The 16,713-nt window shown below is 28.9% G+C and overlaps 1 protein-coding gene across 3 annotated transcripts in view; it reads left to right on the top strand.

The window, feature by feature from the left end:
- LOC143240889 (4'-phosphopantetheine phosphatase) overlaps positions 1–12,787 on the top strand; it is a 60,503-nt gene extending 47,716 nt beyond the window's left edge. For 2 of the 3 annotated variants that reach the window (XM_076484117.1, XM_076484118.1), the window contains exons 13-17: positions 1,462–1,549; positions 6,347–6,551; positions 7,303–7,457; positions 9,189–9,358; positions 11,140–12,787. In XM_076484117.1, the coding sequence (XP_076340232.1) occupies positions 1,462–1,549; positions 6,347–6,551; positions 7,303–7,457; positions 9,189–9,358; positions 11,140–11,350 (829 nt within the window). In that variant the 3' untranslated portion in view covers positions 11,351–12,787. Of the gene's footprint in view, positions 1–1,461; positions 1,550–6,346; positions 6,556–7,302; positions 7,458–9,188; positions 9,359–11,139 lie in introns of all 3 variants that reach the window. The other variant, XM_076484119.1, reaches the window with a different exon arrangement.
- Positions 12,788–16,713: the final 3,926 nt, after the last annotated feature.

The following is a 16,713-nucleotide window of genomic DNA, read 5'->3' as shown; positions in this document are numbered from 1 at the left end:
GGAAAAACATTAACAAAATTGAAAAGAAAATTAGTGGTTTATTCATAAGTATCCAAACTGTGTATTAGAATCCTTTGTTCATCTAAGTGGAATACTTGTGTAACCAAAATGTTGGCAAATAATATATTACAGTTAAAATCCACTATTTGTTTATATTGAGTTTGATAAGTCTTTTTTTATCCAATTATTTTTAGCCATTACCTCTAGGTATTTTCTTAGTTGAGGTCTGTTAGTATTTCTTTAGACCACATACTGTAGTATCATAAAAAGATGACATTTGAAGGGCCGTAATGATAAAACCACCGAAATATAAGGAAAACTCGGATGAAAATCTGACTTAAAACATATTTTTAAGTTTCTTAGCAACTATAAGCTTATAATTTGGAATGGGTTGAATCTTTTAAAATTATATTTTCATTGCTTATTGAAGAGTTATCAGACTGCACAAAAATGGAAGTTAATGTAGTCCACAGAGAAAATATTTTGAATATTCTCTAAATATTATATAATGATAAGTTAGTTCTATTGGGTTGAGGAATAATTCGTGAGCGTTTTTTTCAAGTTAAAAAAATATATTCATAAATGAAATGCTTTCGCAAAATATTTCATGTCATTTGGTAGATAATTTTTTGCTCTAATAGATGGTGTGTTTGATTTTCATATGTCTTTAATTTTTGCTTTCATTTTCAGCTCATTAAATGGAATGTCAAGTGGACAAAATCAAGCATTTTCGACACCATCTGCTTTTCGCATTTAATTTCTTGCAATTTCGTTTAAAACAATTCATACTATATACCTAGGTATTACATGAAATAAAGTATCAGAATAAATGTTTTGGGTGTAATGTGTTCATGCATTGAAGTATTGTATAGTCTTGCATGTAATGCTTGAATGAAATTATTTAAAAACGCTCGCGAATTATTTCTCAACCTAATAATAATATACAACTGTGTAACAAATTGAGGGAATAGAATAATATTTTTTCTTGTACTTGTTAAATTTGATGTGGGTGTTATCACTTGATACCTGAATGGTATACAATGTTTGTAAGTTTAAAAGCTGGGATTCTACTAGAATACATTAATAACCTGTTCCTTTGTTAACATATGTCACTTAGAAAAAAGTTTTGTAATTGTCAGTATACTTTTACCTTGCTACTAAAACAAAGAAAAGTAGTAGTAATAATAAATCCCACTTTTCTTAGTGTTCAAAGTAAAAAAAGTAATTTGCTTGTAGTGCCATTTCTAAATTTATTCTTCCATTATATCTATACGAAAGTAATACTAGGTTAGTGAGGAAACTATATCCTTTCTTAATTAGTAAATTTAATTTTAAAAATCTTTTTTTATATTACTAAATTTTTTTTTGTGAAATCCATAATCAGTATTATATTCATTGGAAGTGTTAATATTTATAAATTTTCATTTTGGGTAAAAGTTTATTCTCTCTTGCTTTCTTTAGTGCTTATGGCTCTCTGACAGTGCGTAGTTTGCTTGATATGAGAGAACACTGCTTGAATGAATTTAACTTCCCAGACCCTTATTTACAGGTAAGTAGTTTTATATATTTTTTGTTCTTATCTTTAATGATTATCAAAATTAAAACTCCTAAACCAAAATGTGTAAAAAAAAAAAAATATTTAAGTGAAAATTAAGAATTTTTGTGTCTGTTTCTGAAGTAAATTTGCAGTTATTTTTTAAACTGTTTGTCAGATAGTAATGCATACCTATTTGTAAAAATGTTTACCATAATTTGAACAGCTGTAATATTCAACATGTATCATAAGCTAAAACCTAAAATACAATTATTACTTCTATATTACAAGAAGTGATAACTGTTATAGTAAAAGGAAACACTTTATCAGAAATAATCATAACCCTCTACTTATTTCTACTATCCCTTTATCACTTACCTGTGGTAATTTTATAAAGAAAAGTCTCCACAAATTGAAAGTTTGCACAGCACAATAGCACCAGTAATTAGCACATGAGAAATTTATTAGTTTACATTTTTTTTCTAAATTTTAATATTTCTTCTCCTTTGTACCATTTTTCACAGCCTGTAAATGTTTTTCTCCTTTGTATTTTTATTAACTGATGAGACCTATCCAGATTAAAATTATTAATACCCAAGCTTTCATAATTAAGATCATTTGATTTTTCTGTTCTGGATTGATGTAAAAATTCCTTTCTGAGAGAACTACACATTGCTGAGTTATTAACTTGTCTATCTGTAAACCTGAGGTTTTTGTGAATCATGTCCATTTACAACCAGAATTAAAATACACATTTTACATTTTGGAGTAATGAGTGGTATTCAATCATTTCTTTCTCTCAATTTATCACTTTAAATTTAGAAACTGCTAATGTAGATAACCTTTAAATACTGTTGTACAAAATTCAACAAAATAAGCAATGTTTTAACTCTTTCAACATAGGGTCAGTCTATATGACTGACCACATGACTTTTTTGTACTCATTTAAAGTTCTTGTAAGTTTTTAATTCTTCTAACTTTTAATATAGTGTGTAATGTTTACAAAATTTGGCAGTATTTCACTTAATATTACAAGTCTTTAGTATATGAAAAATATTTTTAGTGAAGCATTTCTAATAAAATAAAGATTTGTCCATAACTATATTGAGTATTTGTTTTGAATAGTGTGCACAAAGCAATTTTTATGTTAGAATTAAAAATACTTTTCCTATCTCAGATACCTCAAACTTCCAAGACCTCCTAAATACATTTCAAACGTTTTTTTTTTAGTAAAACTTGATAGTTTACTATTTTCTCTAACCTAATTCAGATTGGGAGTGGTCACTCTGACCTGTCTTGTAACCACCAAAAAAACTATTGAAATAAATCTAAATTACCTTTTTTTTCTTTTTATGCTAACTTCATATTGTAATATAAAACCACATTTATCCTAATTATCTCTAAGTTTGTAACAGTATATATCTATTTATGATTAATTTTATTGTTTTATTGCTGTTTGAACCATGACTAACTACAGTTTGTATGCTTATAAGTTGTAAATCACTTGGAATTTGCAGCTCGTGTTATGCTCTTAAATAATATTATCCACGTGCTACTACAGCTAATATAAGCAGCTCACATTTATGCCTCATGAAACATTATTTTATTTTTATTTATTTGACTTTATGTAATCTTAACTAAGTTAAAAAATATCCTTATTTTTACATTTTAGTTGTTTATATTATTATGCATGAAGAATAAACATGAAAAACAAGAAATAAAAAATTTCTAGCTTTCTAACTCTGCAACAACAGTTATTACAAATTTATCCAAGCTAGCTGTTGACCTTCTCGTGGGAAAGCTGTTTGTACTGTGAGTGAAATTGACATTTAACCATTCAGAACATAATATTATACAACATGTCATTTCTTGGTTACAGGTGATGTATAATTAAATGTAAGAGTGAACTATTGACAAATTATGAAAGAGAAGATTCGACAGATGGATATGGCAGGAGGTTTTCTAGTAGATAGCTTTGTAATCAAACAAAGTTGAATGCTATAATAAATGTGGTTTATTTGAGCAACGACTATTTTATAGAGAGTAAATTAAGTTTAATTTCATACTTTTTTAAGGGGTGGTAGATAAAATAGGGATGGTGACATGCTAAGAGAAAATGTTGTGTGTCACACTAGGGGGAAATTCATGATTTATTAAAATATTGTTTTGTAGAATTAAGAATTTAAAACATACTATTAAAATATGGATTATTAGTCTGGATTTTGTCATTACAATAACACAAACAAAAGGTAGTTTAATAAACTTTGTCACGTGCAGCAAAAAATACAAGGGTAAATAGTTAAGAAGTCTCGTGTTACTTGTTTAAACTTGTCTGGATTGCAGAACACCTTTCGTGTGTTGAGTACACATCTGCAAATCATATTTTGAAACTTCAGTGAAAATAATAATTCTTTACTTTAACAGCTATAACTTAAACATTTTATAATTGGTATTTTGTCATTTTATAGCAGGTGATTTGCAGAGAAACTCTCATCTTTTGAGATTATTATTATATTACCTCTCTTTCATGTCTTGCATGGTTTTGCTTTACTTCTACTGACTATTACTGCAGTCTTTATCACCAGGTTTCAGTGTTTGTTTATTGTGGGGAACAAAAGAATTAAAACACTATACACATGATGTATATGTGTGGCTGGTATGGATATTAAAATATTAATTAAAATAAAGTAGAGAATAACGTTTTGATCCTAGATCATCTTCAGGTTAAACTATAACTTGTAGCCAAGAATGTGAAAATAGATGTATTTTAGAAATCTTGCAAAACAGTAAGATCTACCCTGATTAAAACTACTTAGAAACCTATTTACAAGAAATATAAAACTATAATCTATGAAATATCATGTTACTGTAATAAAACCAGCATTGGAGAAACGGGAAGACAACTTGGAACAAATGTAAAAAGACACGACAGCACAAGACAAATCTTGTAACTCAGCTACTGCAGGACATACTGTGTCAACTGGTCACAAAATAGACTTGGAAAAAAACTAGAAATATGAACTGAGACAAATTTTGGAAAATAATTAAAATAATCTTTTTATGTCAATATAATAAAACTTTCTTTAAACAGAAACTTGGGCCTATAAATCTGCAATGTGTGGTTACTACTGGTTGAATCCACATCCAGCACTCCACTAATTAGCAGCAGAAAGAAACCAGTTGAAATACAACCTTATTCTATCTGGATACTATACAAGTTTTGCAGTGGCTTGTACAAATTAACCCAAAGATGAAAGGCAGAAAGACTTTCAAACATCATCCATTATATTTGAGCTGCATAAGTAGATTATAGTCACCATTTTATTTTTAAGTTTCTCTAATAGGCAGTTGTCACCCATTTCTCAGTCAGCTTAGTGTGAATACTGTGCCTAAACTATCTGTCAAGGAAAGATAAGTATTGTTTGAAATCAAACAATGCTTTGCATGATCTGGTGGTTGGGGCATTCGACTCGCAGCCTGCAAGCCCTAGTTTCAAATTTCTGTTAATGAACATGCTTGTCTTTTCAGAAGTGGTGGTATTATAATATGACAATCTACAATTTGGTAGTTGAAGAGTAGTCCAAGAGTTGATGATGAGGGTGCTTGTATTCTCTCTAGTCTATCATCAATAAATTAGGGATGGTTACTGCAAATAGGCCTTGAGTAGCTTTGCACAAAATTTAAAAAAACAACAGACAAATAAAATTCAGTTTGTAAGTAAATTTGAAATCTCTAGATTTTATTTATTTTTCAGTAAAATTAATTAAGACATACAATTTAGGCAACATTTATTCCATTTATCATGATACTTAAGTTATTTTATTTTTAATCATATTTGTACTTTATTATATCTTGGTTCTTACATTTTAAATAACTGTCTTAATTCACAAATTATCATGTTAAAATTATTAGTAATGTTAACATGTACTTCAAGTCTGGCACAATAGTGGTTTTCACTAAAGAGAATTACAGTACCACAGCTTATCACAGTCATTTGGTTCTCAATCAGTGCTCAAGTCCCAAAAAACTGCCATAATGCATTCTGTTATTTCAATATTAGTTGAAATTAATACAGATAATCTACCAGTGTTATTTTTATTGTAATAAAATGCCCAAAACAAAAATTAAAAGGTAATGAAATGGGAAAAACTAAAGCTAAAAAAATGTTCAAATACAAGTGACATGGAAAATGTTTGTTTGGAAAACATTTTTTTAGTATTTTATCTGCTGTTACTGTAGCAAAACTAATGTGCTGATCATGCTTTGCTGTAGGTGTGTACTACAAGAGTGTAAATAATAATAACTCCGTGCATTTTGGGTGTAACAAAGCAAAAAAATATAAATTTATACAGAACAGTTTTACAGTTTGTTCACTAATAGTGTGTACTTGTTCATTTAAGAATAGGATTATTTATTTATTTGATTCTTTCATGTGTGGTATCTATAGATCCTAAAAGAAAACTTAACGAGTTCTATGCAAAATGTACGCACGCACGCACGCACACAAATACTTAATGCTTCATTCAATTTTATGTGCTAGGAGATAGTCTTCTGTTAAGATTATTTATTTATTGTCAAAAGTTATCCAAAGTCTGCCATAGTGTACCAGAATAAGGTCTGAAGTAGCACTTCTATGGATTACTTTATCCAGGACTGGTCTTAATGTCAAATTGTTAGTTTAAGCGGAAAAAGCAAATCTTGCAAAATGTATATGAATGAAATGCTGAGCTCATGAGGCACTTAAAAACAAATTGTTTAAGCTTCAAAGTCTTATCCTCTGAGTTCTTTTTTCTGTCATATCTTATCAATTAGCAAAAGAGAATTGAGAATGAACAAGCATTAAAGGTACTCAGCCAGAAGTTAAAAGAACTAGATGAAATGACATGGGAGGAGCGCCAAGAAGCACTGGTGGTAGGACTTTTAGCAGGAAATGTTTTTGACTGGGGAGCTAAAGAAGTAGCTACGTTATTAGAAGTCAGTAATTTTGGTTTTGAAGAAGCACTTGGAAAACTACAAGGCAGGTATTTATTATCAGTTTTAATTACATATACATTCATAAATTTTTTATATATTTTGTAACTCTTAGTTGTGTACCTGAATTGTTATTGGTACGCAGCATATGGGTGTTAAAGTACTTGTAGTGTGGTAACTCGGAGGTACTCAATGAACATTAAAGTTCAAAACTGTTTAACTTACTTCATGGGCTAGAAGAACGATCCTTTTAAAATTATCTACTAAACAGTTTTGCTTAAGCATATTTTTGTGTATTAAAAATAAGTAATATTAGAATAAAAGACACATTGTTTTGTCTTATGATATGACTTATTTTAATAAAATTTAACACTAATTAGTGTAATAAAAGAAACTGAAATTGCAACAGATTAGTGTACAAGCATGCTTTTTTTATTGAGGATTTTTTTTGCTTTGTCATGGTATTATTATTATTATTATTATTATATGAGTATATTTGATATTCATCTCTTACTAGTAGTACTTGCATATTGTTATTACTTACGTTTTAAGTTTGATACATTAGCTTTTTTGTTATTTTTGTTTTGTTAAAAAGATGCTCCTGTAATATTTATATCGTGGTGCTTAAGTGATGGGTGAGAATAAAATCCTTTTTATGAACTGTTACTCTAGTTGTTGTTTAGTTCTCGTATGCACCTCTAAAACGTGTATATTGTGATTTTCATTAGCATACTTGAAGCAGTCTTACTTGAAGATTTTTTTCATTATAATCATAAATTTGTTTTGTTGTTTCTTAGCTAGACCATGGCTTTGTGACAACTTAGACCAATGGATTGATAGGCTTCGGAACCATTCACATAAATGTGCTGCCATCTTTGTGGATAACAGTGGGATGGATGTTGTTTTGGGTGTAATGCCATTTGCACGGGAGCTGATTAGAAGAGGTACTAAGGTAAAAAATCAGTGATAATGCTTCTGATTTTAAAGACAAAACAAAGTATCCAGAAAATTAATTTAATTTCTCTTGGTTATATCAGATCTATGGATATGATAAAGTAAAATGCTAAATATATAATCTTATTTTATAATAGGTAAAGGATATCTTAAAACTCTACACACATTTCTAGAACTAATACTTAAGACTAGCAAAACTTGTAAACAGTTTTGCTTCCAAGTAATTTTTGATGTCACCATTATTAATTTCATGCTTCAAACTGTGTAGGAAAATTGGGAAGTTCTCTAGAAAGATGCTAGAATGACAAAAGAGCAGACACCAGACCAGAATCGGTAAAGTAATCCTTGGTTGCAACAGAGGGACTGTTGCAGCTGTAGTAAAATTTGTTGCTTAAGAGCTATAATGGTTGACAGTATTTATGCATTAAAAAGCCCTCTGTGTGTTCCTTTCAATGAAACACAAACACCTGTATATATTCAGTAATGGAAATACTTATGGAAGTACAAGTGATACACATATGAGTAAAATCAGTAATAAAAATTAGATAACTATTATTGGTACAAAATGTAATCGGAGCAAATATAAAATAAAAATATATAGTAAAATGTGCTAATATACTGTGAGACCTTTACTTTCAAGTTACACTTTGTTTTCATGCTGCTGTGCAGCTTTTCGTTGTATACTTTGTTCACTTTCTGGTTTTCTCACTTTCTACCTGAGCCTGTACAGCTTCAATAATTCTCGCACATCATGGGTCAAGCCTTATTAATAGAGGGTAAATTCTAGTCTTGAGTCGTATTTTTAAAAGAATGATGTGATGTATTGAAATGTGCTTGTTACTTATCAGCAGTCAAGGTGCTGTCCATTTTATATAGATCACGGACACCATTGGTTATGGTGTAAATCTCAAATATATGCAGATCTCATTAATGGTTTACTGTAAATGTTTTACATGTATTATATCATTTTGCTCTGTGACAGGCTTTCACAAGGAAGATCATATTTAAGGAACACAATCTTCAATTCTATTTATTCTATTGTTTGTTGTGATTAGATTACAATCCCTGTAAAACTATCAACATGTGAGTATACTCTATTGCAAAATCAGTTTCAACACAATAAATGTGCGACTTTTGTGTAATAATTCTTTTTCATAATTTCTTTCCTTACTAGTTCTTTATTTTAATACACACACACACACACACACACACACACACACACACACACACACACACACACACAGTGTTCTTATGTTCCTTTATTTTAAATTTCTTTCAATTTGACAAATGTATTCACAACCACATTAAATTTCATGAATACTTGTTTTCTCCATTAGATTGATTTCATCTTTAGTTTTAGCTAGCATTTAACTAATTTATTCAGGGGCCAATGAGAATGAGTTTTGTTTTTCAAATTTACAAAACATTTAACATCATAAACCTGAGACATGGTAAAATAAATTTCATTTTATCTATTTTACCAGTTTAATTTACTTTTGTGAATTGTCAAAATTTCTCACAGTTGTATCAACAGTATGAATTGAGGAAGCTTGATATGTTGCTACATGTTTGATTAATAGCAGTTCATTTTATGGATGAGAACTATAGCTTTAAAGACATGTAAATGTAAGTATATATTCGAAAACAGTAAACTGTTATATTCTTAATTTTCCAAGTGAATTGAGTGGCAGGCAGGTATGAGGCTATTCATTAAATGATTTCTATTTAGATTATTCTGTGTGCCAATTCCAAACCAGCTCTGAATGATGTAACAGTTCAAGAACTAAATGTTCTTATACCAAGAATTGGTGCAATATGTAATGATATCCAGCAAGCCTTTACTGAAGGTTCACTTGTGGTGGTGGATTCAGGTCAAGGATCACCATGCTTAGACTTAAGGTTTGTAAAATATATGGTAAACAGTCCTTCTACTTTGACAGTAAAAAAAAAAAAAATTGTAAAATAATTTAAAGATTAATACTCAATGTATACTAAAATAATGCTTAGTACTAGTACCATATCACAACACAAGTATGAAGTATAGATACATTTTTAAACACACGTACATTAGTTTTCTGATAGTATTTGTTATTACACATGTAATAGTTATTGTACACTCATTTTATTTAATGCTTTAGGATAAAAAAGTTATTTTTATTTTTTAAGTTTTCTTTTATTTGATCATGATTTTATATCAATATATTTCTGATTAATTTAGTGAAAAAAACATTAAAGATGAGTTAAATAATATTAATTTATAGTTATTTATTTAGGTACACACCTATATTTTGCATCATTATCTTCACATAGATTTTTTTTTTTTTTACATTTGACCCCATCTTTTAACCTCTATTATTTTGATACATCATGGAATATTGTATGATTCTTCAATTAAAAGTAGTTCAAACACTCAGTAGTGTGAATTTGGTATTGAAATAAATGAAGAAATTCTAGCATAGTTTTACTTTAAGTAGTAGATTCAGTTGGTTATTTATTTTTTTGGAAATATAAAAAGTCTGTATTCAAATAGAATCATAATCTATATCAAATTTTCTAATAATTAAAGCAGACAAACATGCTGAAATGACATTTATAATAATTGTACTTGCTTATGCAAAAAATTTTTGTATATAGCATTTTCCTTGCCATTTGGTTTGTGCAGACCTTATGGATATGAAAATGATGCCAGAAAATTGAATTTAGGAGTAACTTTATCACTGCATTAGGTTTCATTGTAATAATGATCAGTGTTCCCTTTAAGCTGCATGGCAACACAACAATCAATCAAGTGTTACACACGTTTTTAGTAATAGTGAGGAGTCTCAATATGTTAACCTTAATGACTCTGGCAGTTGGTAGGCCTAAAGCTCAAAAAATCAACTGGTAGTATTGCAAAGCAAATTAATGATCCAATAAGGTAAATGGTCTAAAAATAACCCACACCTATTTAAAAAAAAAAAAAAAAACTTGTATCACACGTCTGGACATTGCCTTCATACTGATGCACATATCCTAGCTGCTTTGTGCCATAAAACACTAAAACTTGTGTTTCATGAAAAAAATTTCTCTTTAAATTTCTAAGTTTTCTCTCTGTAAGCTTGAAGTCTTTGACATACAAGCTTTTTACAATATTAATATGAATACATTTTTTTTATATAGTTTTAAATAAGTGAGGTAAGTAATATTAAATGCTATTATGAAAACTTAGGATTGCCTGGCTGTAAAATAACCTTTAATGAACTACTGTTAACAATAATTGAGGATAGGTAGTTATTTTGATACAAGAAATGTATTACTGGAATTGTAGAAGTACATTTTGAAAATTAGTAAAAACTAATTACATGCAATAACTTGTTAAACAAAATCATGTGGTGTTCATATAAAAAAAGGAATACTGAAAATTATGCAAGTAACGGAAAGATTATACTAATTCCTGTTCAAATGATTGTGTTAAAATATCTAATATAGATACACTTGTCCTTTAAAATTTTAAATTTCATTTTGATAAGATGATAAATCATACATCTATGTATAAAGAATTGAAATAATTGAATGCTTATGAATACAACACTTTGTGTACTTATCATTATGTTTTAATTATAATCTTGTAATACACATTCAGTTATCTAACTCACTTACCTAGGTTTATTGTTTTTTTTACTGTCTTTCCAACATGCCAGTCGTCTGAATGTGAAGGTAGCTGAAGAGATGAATCGTCTTGGCACAGATCTGATTTTGTTGGAAGGCATGGGTCGTGCAATTCATACCAACCTGAACACTAAGTTTACATGTGAAGTTATCAAAGCAGCTGTCATAAAAAACCGGTGGTTAGCCAACAGACTTGGTGGAGTCATGTATTCTGTTATATTCAAGTATGAAAGACCATCTTAGCAATTAGTTACCATGTTTAACCTGATCTCTAGAACTGATGATTAACAAACAAAATTGTTGGAGACCTTTCTCTTCATGCTCAAATGAGCATCTTGCTGAAATTTCATTACCTGATGATTAACAGAACCACGGATCTGGTGTTTAAAGACAGAGTCCCAGACATGAAATGTTTTATAGGAAAATCCATCCAAGCAATCAGTTACCTTGTGGTTAACCTGAGATCTAGAATTGGTGGTTAGGTAGCAGACTTTTTGAAGATTTTATGTTTAAGTATGAAACATCTTTTGAATCAATTTTCACATTATTAGCATTAGAACTGATGATTACTTAGCAAGTGTGATGGAAACATTTACTTTTTGTATAAAAACACATCATTATGGTTAGTTAGCTGGTGGATTACTTAGACTCTAGAACTGATATTTTTCCTAACAGGTTCAGTGGAGACAGATTGTTATTCAATAAAAGAAAATCTTAGTGATTGATTACCTGAAATCTAGAACATGTCATGTACTAAACAGATTCAAAGGGAACATATAGTTGCTTTTATTCATTATTAATCAAAACGTTTAAGTTTGATAGTTAACTAGTAGTGCAGTAGAACTATATACTACATGAAATTAAAAGTTTAAAAGGAAATCCAAAGAAATATTTAATTTTCATTTATATAAACTTTTCTATCTAGACATATAAACTATAAATCACTGTAATAAACTTACTTTATTTTGCTTGAGGTTCAGAAAAGACCTGATGGAGGTTTGAGTGAGGTCAATAAAGCAAAACAGATGCTTTTGTTTACCTTGAACTGCTTCGTTTTCTCTGTAAAAACTGTCACCATAGCTTATTTTTATGTAAACTGTGTAGTGAAGCTCTTTAAATGGAATGCATGATAACTGACTACTGATAAAAAAAGATTGCAAATTATTTATAAAAGTTAAATGGATTCTGTAAACAAAGTTCTTTGTCCTTTTTCAGTTTTAAATATTTAATATGTTAATATATAACACAGTGGTTTTGAATGTTTTAACAGGAAAGTTCTGTGGTATTCAAAATAAGTGTTAAAGTGAATGCTGTAGATTTATCAAGATAGTTTTGTCTTTTTTCCTGAACTAAGTTTTTCTAAGAAATATAATTTTCAAGATGTCAGTTTTCAGTTGCAATTTACTTATTAAATTGTGTTGTAATTTCATATTTTTACTGTTACTTTGGGCTATATTGACTAATTACATAGAAAATGTAGAAACAAGTTTTTGAAGTTATTTGGTTAATGTAATGGTTAATTTTTGTTGAAACAAGTGTTATAATTTGCTTGTAATTGATATTTCATGTGTATCAAATATATTCTTGCCTTGCTGTTATGATGGATAATATATTGTAATATATGAATACTGTAAAATTTGAAACGTGAAAAATTGATATGGTAAACCATACTGAGATGGAATAGTAGTATTTTTTTTATTATTAATTGCAAATTAATTATAACAATGTTTAATTTACGTTTTTAGTACAAGATAGACGTGGTATAATTCTAATCATTACAACAAACAACATAAATCATGCTTAAGTACCAAGTGAAGATTCACTGATTTTTAATTTGGTTAATAATGCATCAAAGAAAACATTTAGAAAAACTTTACCAAAAAATGGAAGTAAAAGCAATGAAGATTTTCGAATTTATCAAATCTAATCATTACTGATTTTCCTTACCAATTTGTAAATTCAATTTACCAAAATTAGTTATCTTCTCAACTTCTAGGGGAAGGGAGTAAAAAAAAGAAAAATCCATGTGGAGAACATACTTTAACACCCCAGAATTATACACTTTCTAAGTCGTCTTTTGAATGCCAGGCACTGTTTAATTATTGTGTTAGTTTTTATGTAACACTTTTGTCTTCTATGCCAAAAATAGCAGTACAAAAATTTCCATGCCAGAAAATAAAAGTGGATGGAAGTAATTTTTGTTTCAGTATAGAACTAGAATTATAAATATTTCACCACAATGTACATTCATTCTGAAGTAGTTTTGTAAGATGAGAAAACAAATGCAAGTAATGTTTTGCTAAAAATGTTTTTTTCTTGAATAATCAGCTGGAATTTTATTATGGTCAACAAATAAGTTAAAACATGACTTCAGTTATCAGTAAGTATAGGAAAATTTATTCTGTTGCTTTAGAACTGACATACTTAGAGAATTGTAGGAATAATTTTTTAATGGTTTGTGTGTGCTTTAGCTAAAGCTTGCAAAACTGGATATAGTTCAAATTATTTTATGAAATTCAAACAAAATTTGTAGAATTAATTTTGGAAATATTAGCTGTTTCTTAAAAAAAAAAAAAAGTCAAAGTATGGTTTGTAGACACATTTTGATCAAAAGGGGCAAAATTTTGAATTTCAATTTTATCAGACATTTATCAGCTCATAATTATAAATATACTTTTGTCTGTATTTGGGATAGACCTTATTAGGATAATCATCTGCAGTACCTGGGCATGTGTGATATGTTTGGTTCTACTAGTTTATGAATAGGAGTTTGATCTCAGTTCCAGACATTGTACCCTCTGGATTCCAAGAGGGCTAGAACACAAAATCTGATGTTGTACTCTAAAATCCTACTTTTAGAGCCCACTCATTCCTGAGTGACCTTCTTTGACACTTTGTAAGGGAACTAGCTACAGCTATCTCAAATCCACGTATCAAGCTTGGTCCTGTTAGGTCCACAAGTTGTGCGAGGAGTTCAGACAACACACAACATGAATTGAATTAATGTAGGATAAGCATGTGTAGCTCATAATAGAGATGTATTTTGTGACTGAGGTATACAATTTAGTATTTAGATTAGGCACAGTTTAAAAGTCATAAGTTATTGTAAAATGCTGTTATACTTAACAAATAAAGAACATAATACTTTTGGATATAACTGAAATTTATCTGAAACTGATTAAGCCTGGTGTTTTTAAAATGTAATCTGTATCAGCACTACCATACTTCACACAATGTTGTTCATAATCAGCTTTTTCAAAAAATGTTTATTCAACATCATCAGAAGATTAATTGTAACTTTTATCTTCAGATGATGCACCTTATGCCTTGCAATTTTATACTTGGAATGTTGTAAGGAACAGAAACGTTTTTTACACAAGTGTGCAATAAATTGTAAAAAAATCAAACAAATTCCATGTTATTGCTTCCTTTTTGTTTGCCTGTAATATGTATATAAAAAGTGAAAATGCACATCTTTTGGCATGGGTTCTACTGTGTTAGGATAACAGTTTGATATGAAAGAAAGTTACTGCTGTTTAATCTTGTACATTTTACACACCTTTATTTACTTGATACTAAGTTTCTTTCTACTTTATAACCTGGATACTATTTCATTTGTATAGTGGATCCAACTTTAATCAAATTGGAAGATGAGAAACTTCCGTGTGACTATTTTATAAAATTGCTTTACAGTTTGATTTCGAGAAACAATAACTTGATTGGCTGTAGAATTAAAAAAACATATTTTATATTTATGATAAACAAACATGGTATGGTCAAGTGATTGTGATAAATGTAGCAAGCAAAACATCATCCTTATAAATGAAAGTATCTCTTTTTCATGTATCTTTAATCATTAACCCAAGTATATATAAAATAAATGCTAGATTTTACTGTTTATACTACACAGGTTTTGCATGCTATTGCTTGAGTTTTATTCTTAGCTGAATCATTTTCTTACAAGTAAGATGTTGAATGTTCTGTGGTTCGAGTTGAAAATAACTAATAAAATTCAGTGTTGAGTGAAAGAAAATGTATTTCATTAGAAACTGTTTCAAGTTTTACCTTGCATTTTATATGTTTGTTAGTTGTAGACCTGTTCTGGAGCTGTTATATTTTAATAAATTATTCTACTTCATTTATTCTATATACTTTAATTAAACTTTAATGTTTAAATAATATATCTAGGTGTGATACAGCTTTAACTAAACTTGTATCTTCAAAAAATATCTGGTTAGGTTTAATATATCCCTCTCTCCAAGGGACAAGTGCAATACATATAACCTTGTTTAATAAAGAATTAGCTACATGTAATCGAAATATCTTTGTTATTAAAAAAGATATTACAAATAGTGTTTCTGCCTAGGTTAAGTGTGATGGAAAAAATTTTATTTTCTGTAATGTGTAGAGCATTAATGTGTAATAGGTGTTTATACATGTTTTCTATAAATGTCTTTATGATCTATACCTTAATTGTTATCTTTACTCATCATTCATAACAACTTTTGTTTATTATCAGTTTCTATTTTCATCGAGTACATTTAGTATATGTAAAGACAAGTGTCTAAAGAACACCTGGCAACCTATATTCAGATAAGTAATGATTTCCTTAAAACACTTGATAAATAAAATTTGCAATAGTAGAAGATGTTTGCATACTTTATAAGTGGATGAACATCAGTGTTTAGGTACCAGCATTGAAAGTAACTGCAACAATACATTATACTTGTAATTAATTGTTGGGCTTATGATTGCCTGCACTAATGTTTAATAGGCATCTACAACTGTGTAAGTTTCAAGAAGTTGAGAACTAATAATGCCTTTTAAAGCTACTGACATCATAATAAACTGTGTATAGGTCTCTTATCTGTAGAGTTTGCTGAGTTGTTGGGTATGTATTGGTAGATCATGAATGGGCATATTGACAGTTCATAATAGTTTGAATAAATAATATTGGAAAATTTGTTTTTATAAGTGATTTTTAACTGTTATTTATTTGATGCTAAGTTATTATTTCAGGCTTCTGCTTTATAAACCAAGTAGTTTTATTGGTATAGTGGATTTTGTATTGTACAAGTTTGCATTAATCAAATTTAAAGGTGAAAAAGACTTCTGTTTGAGTAACAAATGAAAGACTGTTAGCACTGTTTAACTTACTGTTTCCATGTGTATTTGGAAAAGATATGATTCACAGAAATCTGGCAACATAAGTGTGTTGCAAGACAGGCTGTCTACCCATTATCAGTTTTATTATAATAAAATTCTGAAGTAAAATGCATATAGTTTCAAATTGTGCTACTTTTCAATGACAATTTGGACAAAGAAAGGTTTTTTCATATATTTTTTTTTTAAATATCTAAGACCAATATTTTTTAAAGTCATAATGATTTATGTTCTATTACTGGATGTACCCAGAGCATTACCTACCAAAGTAAATATGTGCATACGTTTTGTAGTTGATTAGTTGTAAAGAAAGTTGAACAAAAAAGAATTTACAGTAAGTTCCATCTTTTAAAAGTTGGTATATGTAGAATGTCTTACTAATATGGGAAATAATTATTCCAACTGGAAGACAACCTCAAATATTTAGTTTATTACTTTTATTA

The sequence above is a fragment of the Tachypleus tridentatus genome, chromosome 13 (genome assembly GCF_004210375.1).
Source record: "Tachypleus tridentatus isolate NWPU-2018 chromosome 13, ASM421037v1, whole genome shotgun sequence".
Classification (NCBI taxonomy): domain Eukaryota; kingdom Metazoa; phylum Arthropoda; class Merostomata; order Xiphosura; family Limulidae; genus Tachypleus; species Tachypleus tridentatus.
The sequence above is the reverse complement of the archived record's forward strand: the minus strand, read 5'-3'. Positions and strand labels throughout refer to the sequence as shown.